The sequence below is a fragment of the Urocampus carinirostris genome, chromosome 15, assembly GCF_059441175.1.
Source record: "Urocampus carinirostris isolate Australia breed hairy pipefish chromosome 15, RoL_Ucar_1.0, whole genome shotgun sequence".
NCBI classification, from domain to species: domain Eukaryota; kingdom Metazoa; phylum Chordata; class Actinopteri; order Syngnathiformes; family Syngnathidae; genus Urocampus; species Urocampus carinirostris.
In genome coordinates, this window is record NC_142363.1 from 3,009,044 (window position 1) to 3,025,098 (window position 16,055).

Sequence of the window (16,055 nt, forward strand, 5' to 3'; positions counted from 1 at the left end):
ACAATGGGCTAGTGTGAGTTAAAATAGTGTGATGGTGAGATAGAATATAATGCAATTTCCTACGTCATCTGGATCCTTAGTGATCTAGGCATTACACAGTGGAATGTGGTGTATTAGTATTTTTATTGTTGTTCTTGTGTTTGTTATTATTACTAATTTTATTATTGTGCCGGGCCTCGAGACTGAAGTCAGACATTGAATTGGTCCTTGGTACAGAAAAAGTTGCAGACCACTGGTTTGAATGACAGAATTATGGTATTGTATCTGATTCCTGTTGACTTCTATACAATGACTCAATAAATTATATTTTGATCCTCACTATTTGCATTTCCACTAATTGCTCACTTATTTCACTTGATTTTCTCTTGCAGCTATTTTGAATGCTTCTAAAGAGGTTGTCCGGAGCAAGCGGCTGACTCAGATCCTGGAGGTTGTACTCGCTTTTGGCAACTTTATGAACAAAGGCCAGCGAGGAAATGCCTTTGGTTTCAAGGTCTCCAGCCTCAATAAGATTGCAGACACCAAGTCCAGCATTGACAGGTGAGTTCTAGGAATGACCTGGATGGAACTTACATTGCAGCTGACTAAACACAAAAAAGAGATCTGTTTATAGAAGGTATTCTGAAGTCTGTGTGACAGAATTTTCATGTCAGAAAAGAGCCAACCTACTTTACATGACTGCTATTTAGGTATTCATTTTTGAAGGCGCCTTTTTTTCTCGCACAACATGTAACGAGTCATCCACGTTAGCATGCAACGTTCACTTAGATTGTGACTATTCTCTTTTGAATTGCACTGTCCAACCACAAGAATTACAGCCCCCTTTGTAAATTATTTTTAATCAAATTTTGAGGAATTCTAGAGCAGGGGTCGGAAACCCAAAATTCTAAAAGAGCCAAAACAGACCCAAAAACAAATGTGTCTGGAGCTGCAAAAAAATAAAACCTGTGTTTATTTATAGAGAAAATAGAGGATTTATTTTTAAATGTTAGTCATTTGAAATGTATTCTAAATGCGTTTTATACCAGCTCAGTAGCCTAGATGGTAAGGCGCCCGCTTTGAGACTGGGAGGTCGGTGGTTTGCGCCCCGGCCGAGTCATTCCTAAGACTTAAAAAGTGGTCGGCGGCGCCCTCTGTTGGCTGCGGCTGCATCGGCTCGCTACAACGGGTCAGGTGCAATCGACATTTCGTTCTGTGTACATTGTTACACAGAATGACAATACAAGGAAATTATTATTATTATTATTATTAAAACTTAGCTTTGGAAAATGTTAAGAATATTTTCGTCATGTTTGTTCTCTTACAGAAAACTATGGCAAAAATTATAATGTGTATACATATATATATATATATATATATATATATACAGTAGAATCCAGACTATAGAGCGCACCTTTTATAAGCCGCACGCACCACATTTTGCGGACATTATTGGTTTTGTCCTTACACAAGCCGCACCTGTATATAAGCCGCATGCGCCAACATTTAAACATGTAACACAGTCACAAGTTTATCCCACACCTGACTTTGGGTGACGCGATTGTAACTGCAAATAAAGTACACGATCCATCCACCACAATCGGCAACATGAACGGAAAGTTAGAATAGTTAGAATTTAATGCAAACCTTTAAAGTCCAGGTCCCGTTGAAAGTAATCCAACAAAAAAAATGTATATTTCCAAAGTTAAGGGAGGGAAAAATATATATCCACTATCGTCCGCTGCAACAACAAAAAGATTTAACTCAGCTTTACCCCACTTCCCGTCAGCCCGCGTTTGCTCCGCCCCTTCTTTTTGATTCGCTTGTAGAAAACATATCACATTAAGTCTCTAAAGTAAATACATTACAAAAATATACAGTTGCAAATACATATTATACATGGTTACACATATTTACAAAGAAAGACGGTACACCGAGAGAGTTTTCAAAGCTTTAATAATAATAATAATAATAATATAACTTTCATCCCAAACCGTGCCTGTGAAAGGTACCACCACGCTACTCGCAACGCACAAGGCGTATCTGTTAAAAAAAGCCGTACCGCAATTGTGAAATTCACAGTAAACCGTCCTCGTCTTTCTCATAATTGTCGCCATCAAGGGCCTCTTCCTCATAATCGGAACGAACCTCTGTCCTCTGTCATACGGACAATTCGAACATAAACTAAGAGGATGCAGTCTACCTCGGCGCACAATTCCACCGGTCTAAATTTTACCTTTTGTACTCGAGTGCCGCTGGTGGCCGTTAGAAAAATTAAATAAATTGGCCGCTGCACTGAATAAGCTGCAGTGCTGAACATTTGGGAAAAAGGTAGTGGCTTATAGTCCGGAATTTACGGTATATACTGGACTGTCTCAGAAAATTAGAATATTGTGATAAAGTTCTTTATTTTCTGTAATGCAATTGAAAAAACAAAAATGTCATACATTCTGGATTCATTACACATCAACTGAACTATTTCAAGCCTTTTATTATTTGAATATTGCTGATTTTGGCTTACAGCTGAAAAAAACTCAAAAATCCTATCTCAAAATATTAGAATACTTCCTCAGACCAAGTAAAAAAAATAATTTTATAACAGCAAAACTAAATCAAACATTTGAAAATGTCCATTGATGCACTCAGTACTTGGTTGGGAATCCTTTTGCACGGATTACTGCATCAATCCGGCGTGGCATGGAGGCAATCAGCCTGTGGCATTGCTGAGGTGTTATTGATGCCCAGGATGCTTCGATAGCGGCCTTCAGCTCATTTGCATTTGTAGGTCTGGTGTCTTTCATCTTCTTCTTAACTATACCCCACAAATTCTCGATGGGGTTCAGGTCAGGGGAATTAGCAGGCCAATCAAGGACAGTGATGCCATGGTCAGTGCACCAGTTACTGGTGGTTTTGGCACTGTGGGCAGGTGCCAGATCATGCTGGAAAATGAAATACTCATCTCCATAGAGCTTTTCAGCAGATGGAAGCATGTAGTGCTCTAAAATCTCTTGGTACACAGTTGCATTTACTCTGGATTTGATGAAACACAGTGGACCAACACCAGCAGCTGACATGGCTCCCCAAACCATTGCTGACTGTGGGAACTTCACACTGGATTTCAAGCAACTTGGATTTTGCTCCTCTCCAGCCTTTCTCCAGACTCTGGCGCCTTGACTCCCAAATGAAATTCAAAACTTGCTTTCGTCTGAAAAGAGGACTTTGGACCACTCTGCAACTGTCCAGTGCTTCTTCTCCATAGCCCAAGTCAGACGCTTCTTCCGTTGTCTTGAGTTCAGAAGTGGCTTGACCATGGGAATACGGCTATTGTAGCCCATTTCCCGGACACGTCTGTGAACTGTGGCTTTTGATACCTGGACTCCAGCTTCAGCCCACTGTCTTTGAAGCTCCCTCAAATTCTGGAAGCGGCTCTTCTTCACAATTTTGTTAAGGCTGCGGTCATCTCTCTTGGTTGTGCAGCGTTTCCGGCCACATTTTTCCCTTCCAACAGACTTTTTGTGGATATGCTTTGAAACTGCACTCTGTGAACAGCCTGCTCTTTGAGAAATTTCTTTTTGTGTCTTACCCTCCTGATGGAGGGTATCAATGATGGTCCTCTGGACAGCAGTCAGATCAGCAGTGATTTAGTTTACTGAACCAAGCTGAGTGTTTTTAAGGCTCAGGAAACCCTCGCAAGGTGTTTCGAGTTAATTAGATGATTCAGGTGATTAGTTGAATAGCCTACTTGTATACTTTTTCATGATATTCTAATATTTTGAGATAGGATTTTTGAGTTTTCTTAAGCTGTAAGCCAAATTCAGCAATATTCAAATAATAAAAGGCTTGAAATAGTTCAGTTGATGTGTAATGAATCCAGAATGTATGACATTTTTGTTTTTTTTAATTGCATGACAGAAAATAAAGAACTTTATCACAATATTCTAATTTTCTGAGACAGTCCAGTATATATATATATATATATATAAAAAAACTCAAACTGACTTTGGGTGATATATATATACTGGACTGTCTCAGAAAATTAGAATATTGTGATAAAGTTCTTTATTTTCTGTCATGCAATTAAAAAAACAAAAATGTCATACATTCTGGTTTCATTACACATCAACTGAACTATTTCAAGCCTTTTATTATTTGAATATTGCTGATTTTGGCTTACAGCTGAAAAAAACTCAAAAATCCTATCTCAAAATATTAGAATACTTCCTCAGACCAAGTAAAAAAATAATTTTATAACAGCAAAACTAAATCAAACATTTGAAAATGTCCATTGATGCACTCAGTACTTGGTTGGGAATCCTTTTGCACGGATTACTGCATCAATCCGGCGTGGCATGGAGGCAATCAGCCTGTGGCATTGCTGAGGTGTTATTGATGCCCAGGATGCTTCGATAGCGGCCTTCAGCTCATTTGCATTTGTAGGTCTGGTGTCTTTCATATTCTTCTTAACTATACCCCACAAATTCTCGATGGGGTTCAGGTCAGGGGAATTAGCAGGCCAATCAAGGACAGTGATGCCATGGTCAGTGCACCAGTTACTGGTGGTTTTGGCACTGTGGGTCCTCATCTCCATAGAGCTTTTCAGCAGATGGAAGCATGTAGTGCTCTAAAATCTCTTGGTACACAGTTGCATTTACTCTGGACTTGATGAAACACAGTGGACCAACACCAGCTGACATGGCTCCCCAAACCATTGCTGACTGTGGGAACTTCACACTGGATTTCAAGCAACTCGGATTTTGCTCCTCTCCAGCCATTCTCCAGACTCTGGCGCCTTGACTTCCAAATGAAATGCAAAACTTGCTTTCTTCTGAAAAGAGGACTTTGGACCACTCTGCAACTGTCCAGTGCTTCTTCTCCAGAGCCCAAGTCAGACGCTTCTTCCGTTGTCTTGAGTTCAGAAGTGGCTTGACCATGGGAATACTGCTCTTGTAGCCCATTTCCCGGACACGTCTGTGAACTGTGGCTTTTGATACCTGGACTCCAGCTTCAGCCCACTGTCTTTGAAGCTCCCCCAAATTCTGGAAGCGGCTCTTCTTCACAATTTTGTTAAGGCTGCGGTCATCTCTCTTGGTTGTGCAGCGTTTCCGGCCACATTTTTCCCTTCCAACAGACTTTTTGTGGATATGCTTTGGAACTGCACTCTGTGAACAGCCTGCTCTTTGAGAAATTTCTTTTTGTGTCTTACCCTCCTGATGGAGGGTATCAATGATGGTCATCTGGACAGCAGTCAGATCAGCAGTCTTCCCCATACTTGTGATTTAGTTTACTGAACCAAGCTGAGTGTTTTTAAGGCTCAGGAAACCTCGCAAGGTGTTTCGAGTTAATTAGATGATTCAGGTGATTAGTTGAATAGCCTACTTGTATACTTTTTCATGATATTCTAATATTTTGAGATAGGATTTTTGAGTTTTCTTAAGCTGTAAGCCAAATTCAGCAATATTAAAATAATAAAAGGCTTGAAATAGTTCAGTTGATGTGTAATGAATCCAGAATGTATGACATTTTTGTTTTTTAAATTGCATTACAGAAAATAAAGAACTTTATCACAATATTCTAATTTTCTGAGACAGTCCAGTATATATATATATATATATATATATATATATATATATATATATATATATATATATACAGTGTTTGAAATAACGTCTGTCCGGACGCCCGGGCCGTGCATCTTTTACGTCGGGCGTACAACTTACGCAATGTCTCCGCCCGGGTGGCCGACAACTTTTTCAAGAAAAAAAAAAGTTGTTTTTTTTCCTTCAAAATCAAACGTTTGCTTTATTCCGATTTTCGTTTCGGTTTGGAAATTTCTGAATTTCGGTTCTTTTAGCACTTTGCATACTCAGCAGCTGATCAGAAGCCTGCGTTAAATAACTCCGTGCTTCCGGACTTTCCCGAGCGTTATAAGGTCGCGCATTTGCATATCATTTTCCAAAGTAGACGCATAGAGAACACAATAAAAATGGATGAGTGGTTAGGGATCAAGCCAAAACCTCAGCCCCAGAAGAAAGATTCAAAGCAAAATTTATGACGCTACAAAACGTAAACGTACATTAAGAGCATCGTGAAAAGAAGGAGTTCACGTGGCTTGTAGCAGACGACGCAACGCAAACATTGCACGAAGATGAGTAAATACACGTATATCCTGATGGCAGATGGAAACAGCGATGTCATATACATGCAATGAATGTTATAAATAGATAATAAACTTAATTTTAAAGTGTTGTTCTGTTATATATTCTGATTACCAATCCTAATACTTTGCAACAATGTTTTTTTTTTGCAATTAGTCGTCCTATTGTGTTTCAAGTTGGGAAAAATGGGTAGGCAACTTTTCAGAGTTGTCTGCCCTGGTGTCCGATAACTTTTTGTCGCGAGTTTCAGACACTGATATATAAATATATATATATTTATATATATATATATATTTATATATATATATATATATATATATATATTTCTACACTGCAAAACTGTGGAAAGGTAGAAAATTGAGTGCAACATATCAAAATAGATAAAACAATCATCTTTGTATGTAAAAAAAAAAAATGTTCAGCTGAAAATCATTTAACTCTTTTCGAATATATATTTTTTTATATTTGCTTTTAATGAGCAACTGGTATCTAGAATGGCTGATAAATCTTCTAATTGTAAGTGCTAACGACGAAAACTAAACTTTTTCCCTATCATCAACATTTGAATCTTGTTTTTCCTCGTGAAATAGGGAAAATATTTTCATTTTTATCATTCTATTTTATTATAAACTTGATTTTTTTTGTTTTGTTTTTTCAGTAAAAATGACTTTTGGCACTACTGGGAGTTCTTTATAGCTAGCCACTCCTTGCACATCTGTTTCTCTGCACTATTGTACTTACAGCGTTATTGTTACAGTGTTATTGTTCTGTTTACCTGACGACACATTTTGCACATCTGGTTAGCTACTCCTCTTGCACTATTTGCGCTACTGTAAAATACTATACATAGCCATAGTTATTTAGTATATTATTAGCACTCAATACTACAACTCAATACAACATTTTATTTAAATCTGTACATTCAAGGAAACTGTGCGGGTCAGATGTATCGACATTTCGTTCTGTATACACGTGTACTAGAATGACAATAAAGTAGATCTGAATCTGAATCTGATAACACTGAAAAATGTTAAAAGTAACTGCTGGAAAATAAGTTGATTTTTGGTCCATTTTAAGTAATATCTTAACATTTGTTTAATGTAACATATCTTAGAAAATGATTTTTATTGTTTTTTGTGTAAAATGACAAACTTAATAATTCGAATGAGCTTAGCATTAATAACTTTTCATTTAAGTGTAAGGTAATTGCTATAAATTATATATATTTTCTAATTTGGTGGTTAACGATCTGGCCAGCAGGTGTTGCTCATGTATTCCTACACGAATTAGGTCCCAAACTATCCTTTTTGTCTCTAGTATCATTTATCATGAAGGAGTAAAAATTCTCAACACATTGTATTTTTGCTTTTCGATTTGATATAATGATAATGATTGATCAGTCCAAAAGAAAAATATATGTATGCACACAAATAAATGATGCACATGGTTTAATTCCAACTAACTCTGATTTATTAACATCGCAAGGAAAATTAAACCAAACGAAAGAATAAAGAACATTGTTGACACAAGAACTTGCAGTGTTAGCGAGGGCAGGGAGGAAGAAATTCTGTTGCAGGAATGAAAGTAGTTCATGTTGAGTAAAAATTCTCAACAATTTAATGTTGCCTTCCATTTGTTTACTTATAACTCCTTCTCGTGGCTTGCAGTTTAATTTTAAAAAGGAATGCTTGTCTTCTGGCTTGGTTATGACACCTGTCAGTTACCGTAGAAAATGTTTTTCAAAATCTCTATTAAAAAAACGTGACATCAAGCCTCAGCCTTCATCAATATTACAAAAAACAATTTAGTGTCTTGTAGAACAGGGGTCGGGAACCTATGGCTCATATATGAGTACATATGGCTTGGTGATGAAATGCTATCTGTTTACTCTGCAGCATTCTAATTTTGGCTTCAATGTCAGTTCTCATAAAAGGACTGTTTGGTCCAGTATTTAAAGGCCACAATTTTACTTCTAGTTTGCAGTTAAGGTTTCACACTAACAGACCCTGTTTTGGCTGTTCATCACTAAAGAATCCTTTATATCTAAGCTCATTAAATAACGTATGTTTCCTGTTAAGACACGTTATGATTAAAAACCCACACAACAAACTCTAATTGCCCACAAACACTAGCCAAGTACACAAAATACATTGATTTGGTGAGTGGTAGGGATGGGCTGACCTCCGCTCCCTTCTCTCTCACGTGCGCCCACTGCACTGAAGGGAAATACATCCATTCATTTTGATTTTTTTATGCCATATTTACTAAAGAACTATAATTGAACATTGTTTACGGAAAAAAATGAAGGCCAAAAAGAGCCACAATGATCTTAAGTAACTGTGGGAGGGAGACAAGTTTAAAGTGGTTCATTTGTTGATATGGGACACAGTCTCTGGCATTATTGTTATTTCATAAATTCTATCAAATAATCCAACGTCACACAGGGAAATAAAATGCGCTGAAAATCTAGTTTTTTTATGGAAAGTGGGTTTGGTGGTTTTGTGGTTTTGCTGATTTTTCACTTAAAATATACTATATGGCTGTCTCTCCAAAAAAAATCAAGATATTTTGCTATTATGGCTCTCAGGGTCAAAAAGGTTTCTGACCCCTGTTCTAGAAGATACAATGAAGAACATCTGCTTTTCTTGAGTGCTGTTTCTAAGTAATAGGCCTGAGTTTCCTGCTTACAATTTCCCAGGAGCATCACTATGTTGCACTACCTGATCATGATCTTTGAGAAGAACTACCCCGACACGCTCAACATCCATCTGGACCTCAGCAGCATACCAGAGGCTGCCAAAGTCAAGTGAGTTCAACCAAACACTGACGAGAGAAGTCTTAAATATTTACAATTTCTTCTTTTGTGCGTTTTTTTCTTTGCCTCTCAGTTTGGCAGAGTTGGAAAAAGAGGTGCACAGTATAAAAAGTGGACTGAAAGCACTTGAGGCGGTGAGTTTGTTGTGTTTCCTCCCACTGTTTTTTATCTGCCCTGTAATTAGGTTTTGTGGCGCGGCGCAAATTAACGGCAATTTTTAATGACGGGATGACCCTAAAATACTACAAATGTCCTGTTTATTTAAGGAGAAAAAGTATATTTATTGCTGCATTTAATTCATTCACTGCTGGATAAGTAAAGATGGATCTTTGAAGTGTTTAATCGTCAATGGAAGTGAATAGGTTAATATTTTAACCAAAAACATGGAGGAAAAGTAGACGACGTTAAGATTTTTCTTTTCGCAACAGGAGCTACACTACCAGCAGAGCAGGACAAGGGAACGAGGAGATAAGTTTGTGGCTGTGATCGGTGATTTCATCACTGTAGCTGGCTTCAGTTTCTCCGAACTTGAGGACCAGTTAAGTGAGGCCAAGGACAAGGTAACCAAACGTTTGAAAGTCTATGTAATTATTAGTGACTATTTTCTTAATTAAAAAAGTAAACCAATTGCTCCCTAGATTACTGACACAAAAAATAAATGTGTTACGCTGAAAATACCTATTTAATTACAAATGACTGTATACATTCAAACATAGTCCCTCCAAAACTGCTTTAAAATAGCCACATAATAAAAGAAATGGAAAAAAACATGTACATCAACCTGTGGAAGCAGTTAACCCTCCATATTTTTTAGGAGATGCAATCTTGAGAGCTTGCAAACAAATATCTCACCTAAAAACTCCATATCCTTGTTGTCTAGAGGCTTTTCCATTTCCTGGTACTGTCCACAACGTTTTTTTGTTTTTTTTTACCTAGCAAAACTAATTTTACCAATAAAAAGTACAAATATCAGCACACTTTTACCGTCAATTCTGTGCTCACGTTTGCCCCCTTGCTTTCCTGTGGGTTTGATGTTCCTGTATAAGACATGCCCTCTTCTGGGCTGTCTACCATTGTTACGGTGACACACAACCAAATATGCGCATATAAGCTTATATACTCCCTAATTTCAGTATTTTATTTTATGGTCTTAAATTTGGCTTAGAGGGCAGCACGGCGGCGCAGTGGTTAGCGCGTGTGCGGCACAGTTCTGAGGTCCTGGGAACCCCCTGAGTGGGTTCAAATCCAGCTCCCGGCCTTACTGTGCGGAGTTTGTATGTTCTCCCCGTGCTTGCGTGGGTTTCCTCCGGGCACTCCGGTTTCCTCCCACATTCCAAAAACATGCATTTCAGGTGAATTGGCCGGTTCAAATTGTCCCTAGGTGTGACTGAGCGAGTGAGTTGTCTGTCCCTGTGTGCCCTGCGATTGGCTGGCAACCAGTCCAGGGTGTCCCCTGCCCACTGCCCGATGATTGCTAGGATGGGCTCCAGAATCCCCGCGACCCTACTGAGAATAAGCGGTGCAGCTGATGAGATGAGATGAGATGAATTTGGCTTAGATGCGATGATATACTGAAGGAAGAATATACACATGAGGAGAAATTTTGTGTTTCTTCTACTCTGTGCTTGAGATGGTGGCACCGTAAATGTATTCAGTTGTACTTTGTAGGTATATATAAATATCCTTCAGATGGTATGGTAATGGGCGGCACAGAAAGAAAGTTGCCCCTGCTTAAATCGTTTCATTCGTGTATACACACAATTTATTGTTCATAAGTGGTGAGCGTCTGTATTATGATTAGTATTATTACTGTTAATATTGGTGGGCCGGGCCATTAAAATAATATCAGACATTCACCGTAGTACAGAAAATGTTGCCGTCCACTACGGTTCTGAAAAGTTTGCAGACACTATAATTCATCATCTGTATTTATTAAGTAATATAGTAACGCATCAAGTAGTAATAACAGTAGAGATGCGTAATGTTATTGATAACGCGATACAGCTCTCGTTCCTGTGTTACAAGTTAGTCCTAACACTGGTCGCCGCAAATTGAATATTCAGCCAGATATGTGTGTGACTAACCGCTCATGTTAGACAGAAAATAGAAGAAAAGAAAGAGCGGGGACTCGCAGGGGAGAAACGCTGGAACTCCCCTTGTCTGATGATGATGGGTAAAATATTAGATCAATCCATTGTCTTCTCTTTGAGTTTCTGTTTGCACATTCCTCTTTTTCGGTTGTATTTAACTGAGATGAATGGTTTCTTAATGTTGGCCAGCTTGTAAAATTTTGGGGATGCTTAAAAAGAAAAAGATTTTCCAACCCAGCACATGTTACTACTAACACTTTTCAATCCGTTCAATGAATATTTTTTCCAGTTTGCGATGCACTCCTGATCAGTGTATGAGGAAAGGGGGGAAAAGTTGCTCTAAGGAATGTTTCCTTTCCATTACATTATTTTTTGGCGGGCAAAACGGGCCTGCAGGGATGTCAGTGGTGAAGAAACAAGGGAGCAGGACCCTGCTTAATGTTTCGGGGAAGAAAAGACCCTCTGTTCACTGGGCCAATTTCGGACATGCACATATTTTCATATGTGCCTGACTGCAAATGGTCTAAATTGTTTCACGCTCCGACGCCCTCTTGATAGTGCTGAGTTGAGAGTGTGGACTATGTGAAACTGCTGTTGCTGAAAGGGGGTGTGGGGCTTATATCTGTGCTATCAAAATAAAGATAAGGTGAAAATAAGCTTTATAAATTTACACTGGCCAGGGAAGGTATTGCTGAGCCTAAGATAAGAATATGAGCTAAGTCACCTTTTCTTATTTAGTGGCAGAACTTTTGTCACGTGTGGGATGGGGAGTTGCGCCTTATAATCCAGCGCGCCTAATAGTGCGGAAAATACGGTAACCCCTCAGTCAAGTAGGTTGAATGTTTAGGCCCCTAAAAATTTATGTGCAAACAAAAGTGCACACAAGCCAGCTTAATACTTACTTGCATACATTTGAAGGGATTATGTGAATCCAAGGTCAGGAGGGTCAGTGGGCCGCAGGTTTCCAGCGACAAGAAAGGATTTTCCCTCTCATAGAGAGATTTGTTTGCTTTGTCCATTACAACACGCCCACGCCCAGCATGTTCTTTCTTCTCTAAAATCTCTACTCAATCATATATTGAACAGGATACGTAAGGGTGCTAGAAATCCTTGAAAATGCTTGAAGTGTATTTTTGTGTTTTCAAGGTCAGGAAAATGCTTGACTTTTGGGTGATATGCTTGAAAATGCCTAAAATTCTTGCCATTGCCATGTATACCACGGAAAACATAAAAAAAACTTCTTTTTTTTTTTTTAAAGTGTGTGAAAATGGCGCCGACACGCCTACTTATTATTTTGGCGTTGTAATGTGAAGGGTGACTGTCCCCTCTATTTTGAAAACAGCTCTATTTAGAAAACCGACTCTTTTGGCTTTATGCAGCAAATTATTTAGTAATAATTCATTTCATATGTTTTGCAGAGGATACCTACAAAACACATGAAATATAGATCTACAAAAAAATACTAAAATACCAAAAGATTTTAGCTTTTTACACACTGAACAGATTCAAAGATGAATAACAATGCAAAAATCCCTGAAAAGGCAAAACAATAATATATACATTTTTAATTAACTCTTCAGTGCTATATATATATATATATATATATATATATACAGTGGGACCTCGCTACTTCGCGGTTCGACGTTGGCGGCTTCAGAGCTTCGCGGTCTGTAATGGTTAAAAATTAAAAAAAAATTTAAAGTAAAAAAAATGTTGTTTTTTTTGAAGGGGCGTCGCTGCTTCGCAGATTTTCACTTTTTGCGTTTTTTTTTCGGCGGAACGTCAGCGGACACGGGATAGGGCGGCCGGTGTTGTGCCCAAATCAGATTCCTATGCAAAATCCTCCCCCCCCCCCTCGCGTGAACGCGCATTCTGCTGCGCTTCCGACAAAAGCGATCGTATTCTATATAAAACGCATATTGAAACAATAATGCGAGCTAATTAAAACAATTAAGCGATTGTAGTCGATATTACGCGTTTATTTAAACAATAAAGCGCGATCGTATTCTACAAAATACGGCGGGGGTCACTCCCGGGCCGCGCAACGGAGCGAGTTCGGCGGACGCGGCGTCACACGGCGAGACGCGAGAAATGGCGGCAGGCGTGATCGTCCGACGACCCCAGTAGCGCGGCGCGACGACAGGCGGCCGTCCGCGCGCGGCGGGTGAAAGGCGGCGGACGTGCGCGGGACCCCCGTAATTGGGGAATCCCCCTCAGCCGACGACCCGAGCACGGTGTTATGCCGAGAAATGCATCCCTGCCGAGAAGTGGTTGTAGTAGCAGGAGTGACGTGTGCGTGCTCCTGCGACAGGGGATGCAATTCTTGGCAGGGATGCACTTCTCGGCTTAACACCCCCCCCTAACCCCATAGGTCCCCCCAGCTACCCCTTTCCCCCGCGGCCGACAGACGGGCCATCGAGGGCCGTGTAGCGCGCGTGGGCCGCTAACAGCGGCCTCCGCGCCAAGCACCCGACCCGCTCGGCTTGTCGCGGTGTCGTGCGTATCACGCCCGAAAGGGCTCGCTCGCGGGAGCGACCAAACGGCACCCACGGTCCGGCGCAAATAAAAACCCTGTCGTGAAGCGGTGCAGATAATGAGATGAGATGAGATTTTTTTTTTTTTGAAGGGGCGTCGCTACTTCGCAGATTTTCACTTTTTGCGTGTGGCTTTGCTCCCCATTAAACGGATCTAAAAAAGTAATAATTTAAAAAAAAAAAAAAAAAAAAAATTCTGTCTTTTTGAAGAGGCGTTGCTACTTTGCAGATTTTCAGTTTTTGCGGGTGGTTTTGGTCCCCATTAACCGGGTCTAAAAAAATAATTAAAAAAAAAATTTTTTTTTTTTTGAAGGTGCGCCGCTACTTCGCGGATTTTCACTTATCGCGGGTGGTTTTGGTCCCCATTAACCGCGATAACCGAGGTCTTACTGTATATATATATATATATATATATATATATCATTTACAACTGTATTCTAACCAATTTAGACACAGATCATCTGAAAAGCAGGCAAAAAATGTAATTAAATAAATTAAACCAAAAGATCAGAGGACAAGATTGAATGCACTCTGCTTCGGAGCAATGACATTAAAATTAGTCCAAATTTGGCTCATTTTTCTGCTTCTATTCATGCAGTGATTTATTTATTTATTCGTCTATGTATTGCACTCAATTATTCCCCAGCACCTAAAGACCCATTTTCGTGTTTTTAAACAAGTGTGACATAGCCAAGCTGGGTACACGTTGTTGAGGCAGAATGCCAGAATTAATGTCTGTTTATAGCAGACCATTGACACAAATAAATCCTAGATCGTAGACAGGAAAAGCTCAAAGTAGCACAAAGTATGTGCTAGTAGCAAGACAGCTACTTTAGTCATCAGTCAAAAACAACCAAAAAGTGTTCTTTTGTTGGCTGTTGGATTTCTGACTTTGAAGCTACTGGAAAAATTTAATAAATAACCTTGTGCTTGAAATGTGCTTGAATTTGTCCATGAAAAGGGTTTTAAAAATCTGACCTCTTCGATTGTTGAATTGAAATTGAGTTTGAGACTCCTGATGCAGAGTCATTTGAGGTCACGGAACACTGTCAGGAGTGGAGATAATTGTCTCTAAAATACCCTACTCTCTGTTCTCTCCGCAGTTTACCAAATCTCTTCGGCACTTTGGTGAGGACGAAAGCAGGATGCAGCCCGACGAGTTCTTCGGGATCTTCGACACGTTCCTGCAGTCGTTTGTGGAGGCCCGCCAAGACCTGGAAAACATGCAGAGGCGCAAGGACGAGGAGGAGAGAAGGGCACGGATGGAGGCCATGGTAAGACGGTTGAAACATTTTGCACTTCCCCTTTAAAATATGTCAAAACATGTCCAGTCCGGGGCCAGTTACGACTTGTGATCAAATTGTTACTGGCCTTCGTTCCCTGTCATAAAATTATAATATGTGGCCCGCCAGTAACGTTGACTGCAGCAAGAAGTCAATTTGTACCTCAAAATATTCTCTATTTCACCAGATTATAGCAGTAGCCCTTTGTCTTGCTTGCTCTTTGCTTTCTGTGAGAATTTTATCCCACCCCATTTCAGACATGGCAACTGTAAATCAGAAAAGGAAAGTTGACTATGAGAAAGTGGAAATTGGAGTATTTTTTTACCGAAATCCAAAACATCTGCATCTTCCTAATTTGCCAAGAGACTGTGGCTGTTTTCAAAGAATATAATATCAAGAGGCACTGCCAGACCAAACATGCTGACTACAAAAAGCCAACTGGAAACTAACACTGTAAAAAGGTAAAGGAACTGGAAGCTGTTTTAACGACACAGCAGCGCTTATTCACAAGACAATATATGTGTATTCTTTGTTCCTGCCCTTACAACATCCATAAAACCCTTTTGTTTCTGTGTATTCCAATTTAGATTACTCAATGTTAGTAGCATTTGCAGTACAAGTATGATCTTCAGCCCCGTCTCAAAATTTGGGCCGGGTTTCGGGCATAAAATGCCAATTATTAAGTCTGGCTGAAAGCTTCTCTCTCGCCGTGTTTTTTTCCTTCGTGGAGGATCTGCAAGGCATGCACTTACTTTGACTCAAGTAATTATTTGGATGACTACTTTTTACTTCTACTTGAGTAATTCTCTTTTGAAGTAACAGTACTTTTACTTGAGTAGCACACTTCGGCCCTGCACTTTAGTGCTCCGTGGACTTCGGCGGCAAAATTTGTACTTTGGCTCTGCACTTTGGTGCCGAAGTGCACACTTGATCAGAAGGACCGAGCCCGAACTAAGCCCAAAGCTGCTCCTCAGCACTGCACTTCATTACCCTGCGTACTTCATCCAAAGTGCGCACGGCGCTAAAGTGCAGCTTCGGGTTTACTTCGAGCCCAGACCCTCGAATCTAGTTAATCGGTCTAGGTTGGGCCGGTTTGGGCTTTTGAACCTGAGGAAGTTAATGGGTCAGGTCTGGCTGGAATTTTTAGGCCCGTTCTTACCTCTAAATTGCATTGATTATTTTAGTCTGGGACAAGAGTG

General features: G+C 39.7%; 1 protein-coding gene across 5 annotated transcripts in view; it reads left to right on the top strand.

The window, feature by feature from the left end:
• Positions 1 to 16,055, top strand: part of LOC148351336 (disheveled-associated activator of morphogenesis 2-like) — a 171,627-nt gene that overhangs the window by 152,592 nt on the left and 2,980 nt on the right. For all 5 annotated transcript variants that reach the window (XM_088354081.1, XM_088354082.1, XM_088354084.1 and 2 more), the window contains exons 21-25: positions 372 to 540; positions 8,833 to 8,940; positions 9,023 to 9,083; positions 9,378 to 9,509; positions 14,677 to 14,847. In XM_088354081.1, the coding sequence (XP_088210207.1) occupies positions 372 to 540; positions 8,833 to 8,940; positions 9,023 to 9,083; positions 9,378 to 9,509; positions 14,677 to 14,847 (641 nt within the window). The remainder of the gene's footprint in view (positions 1 to 371; positions 541 to 8,832; positions 8,941 to 9,022; positions 9,084 to 9,377; positions 9,510 to 14,676; positions 14,848 to 16,055) is intronic.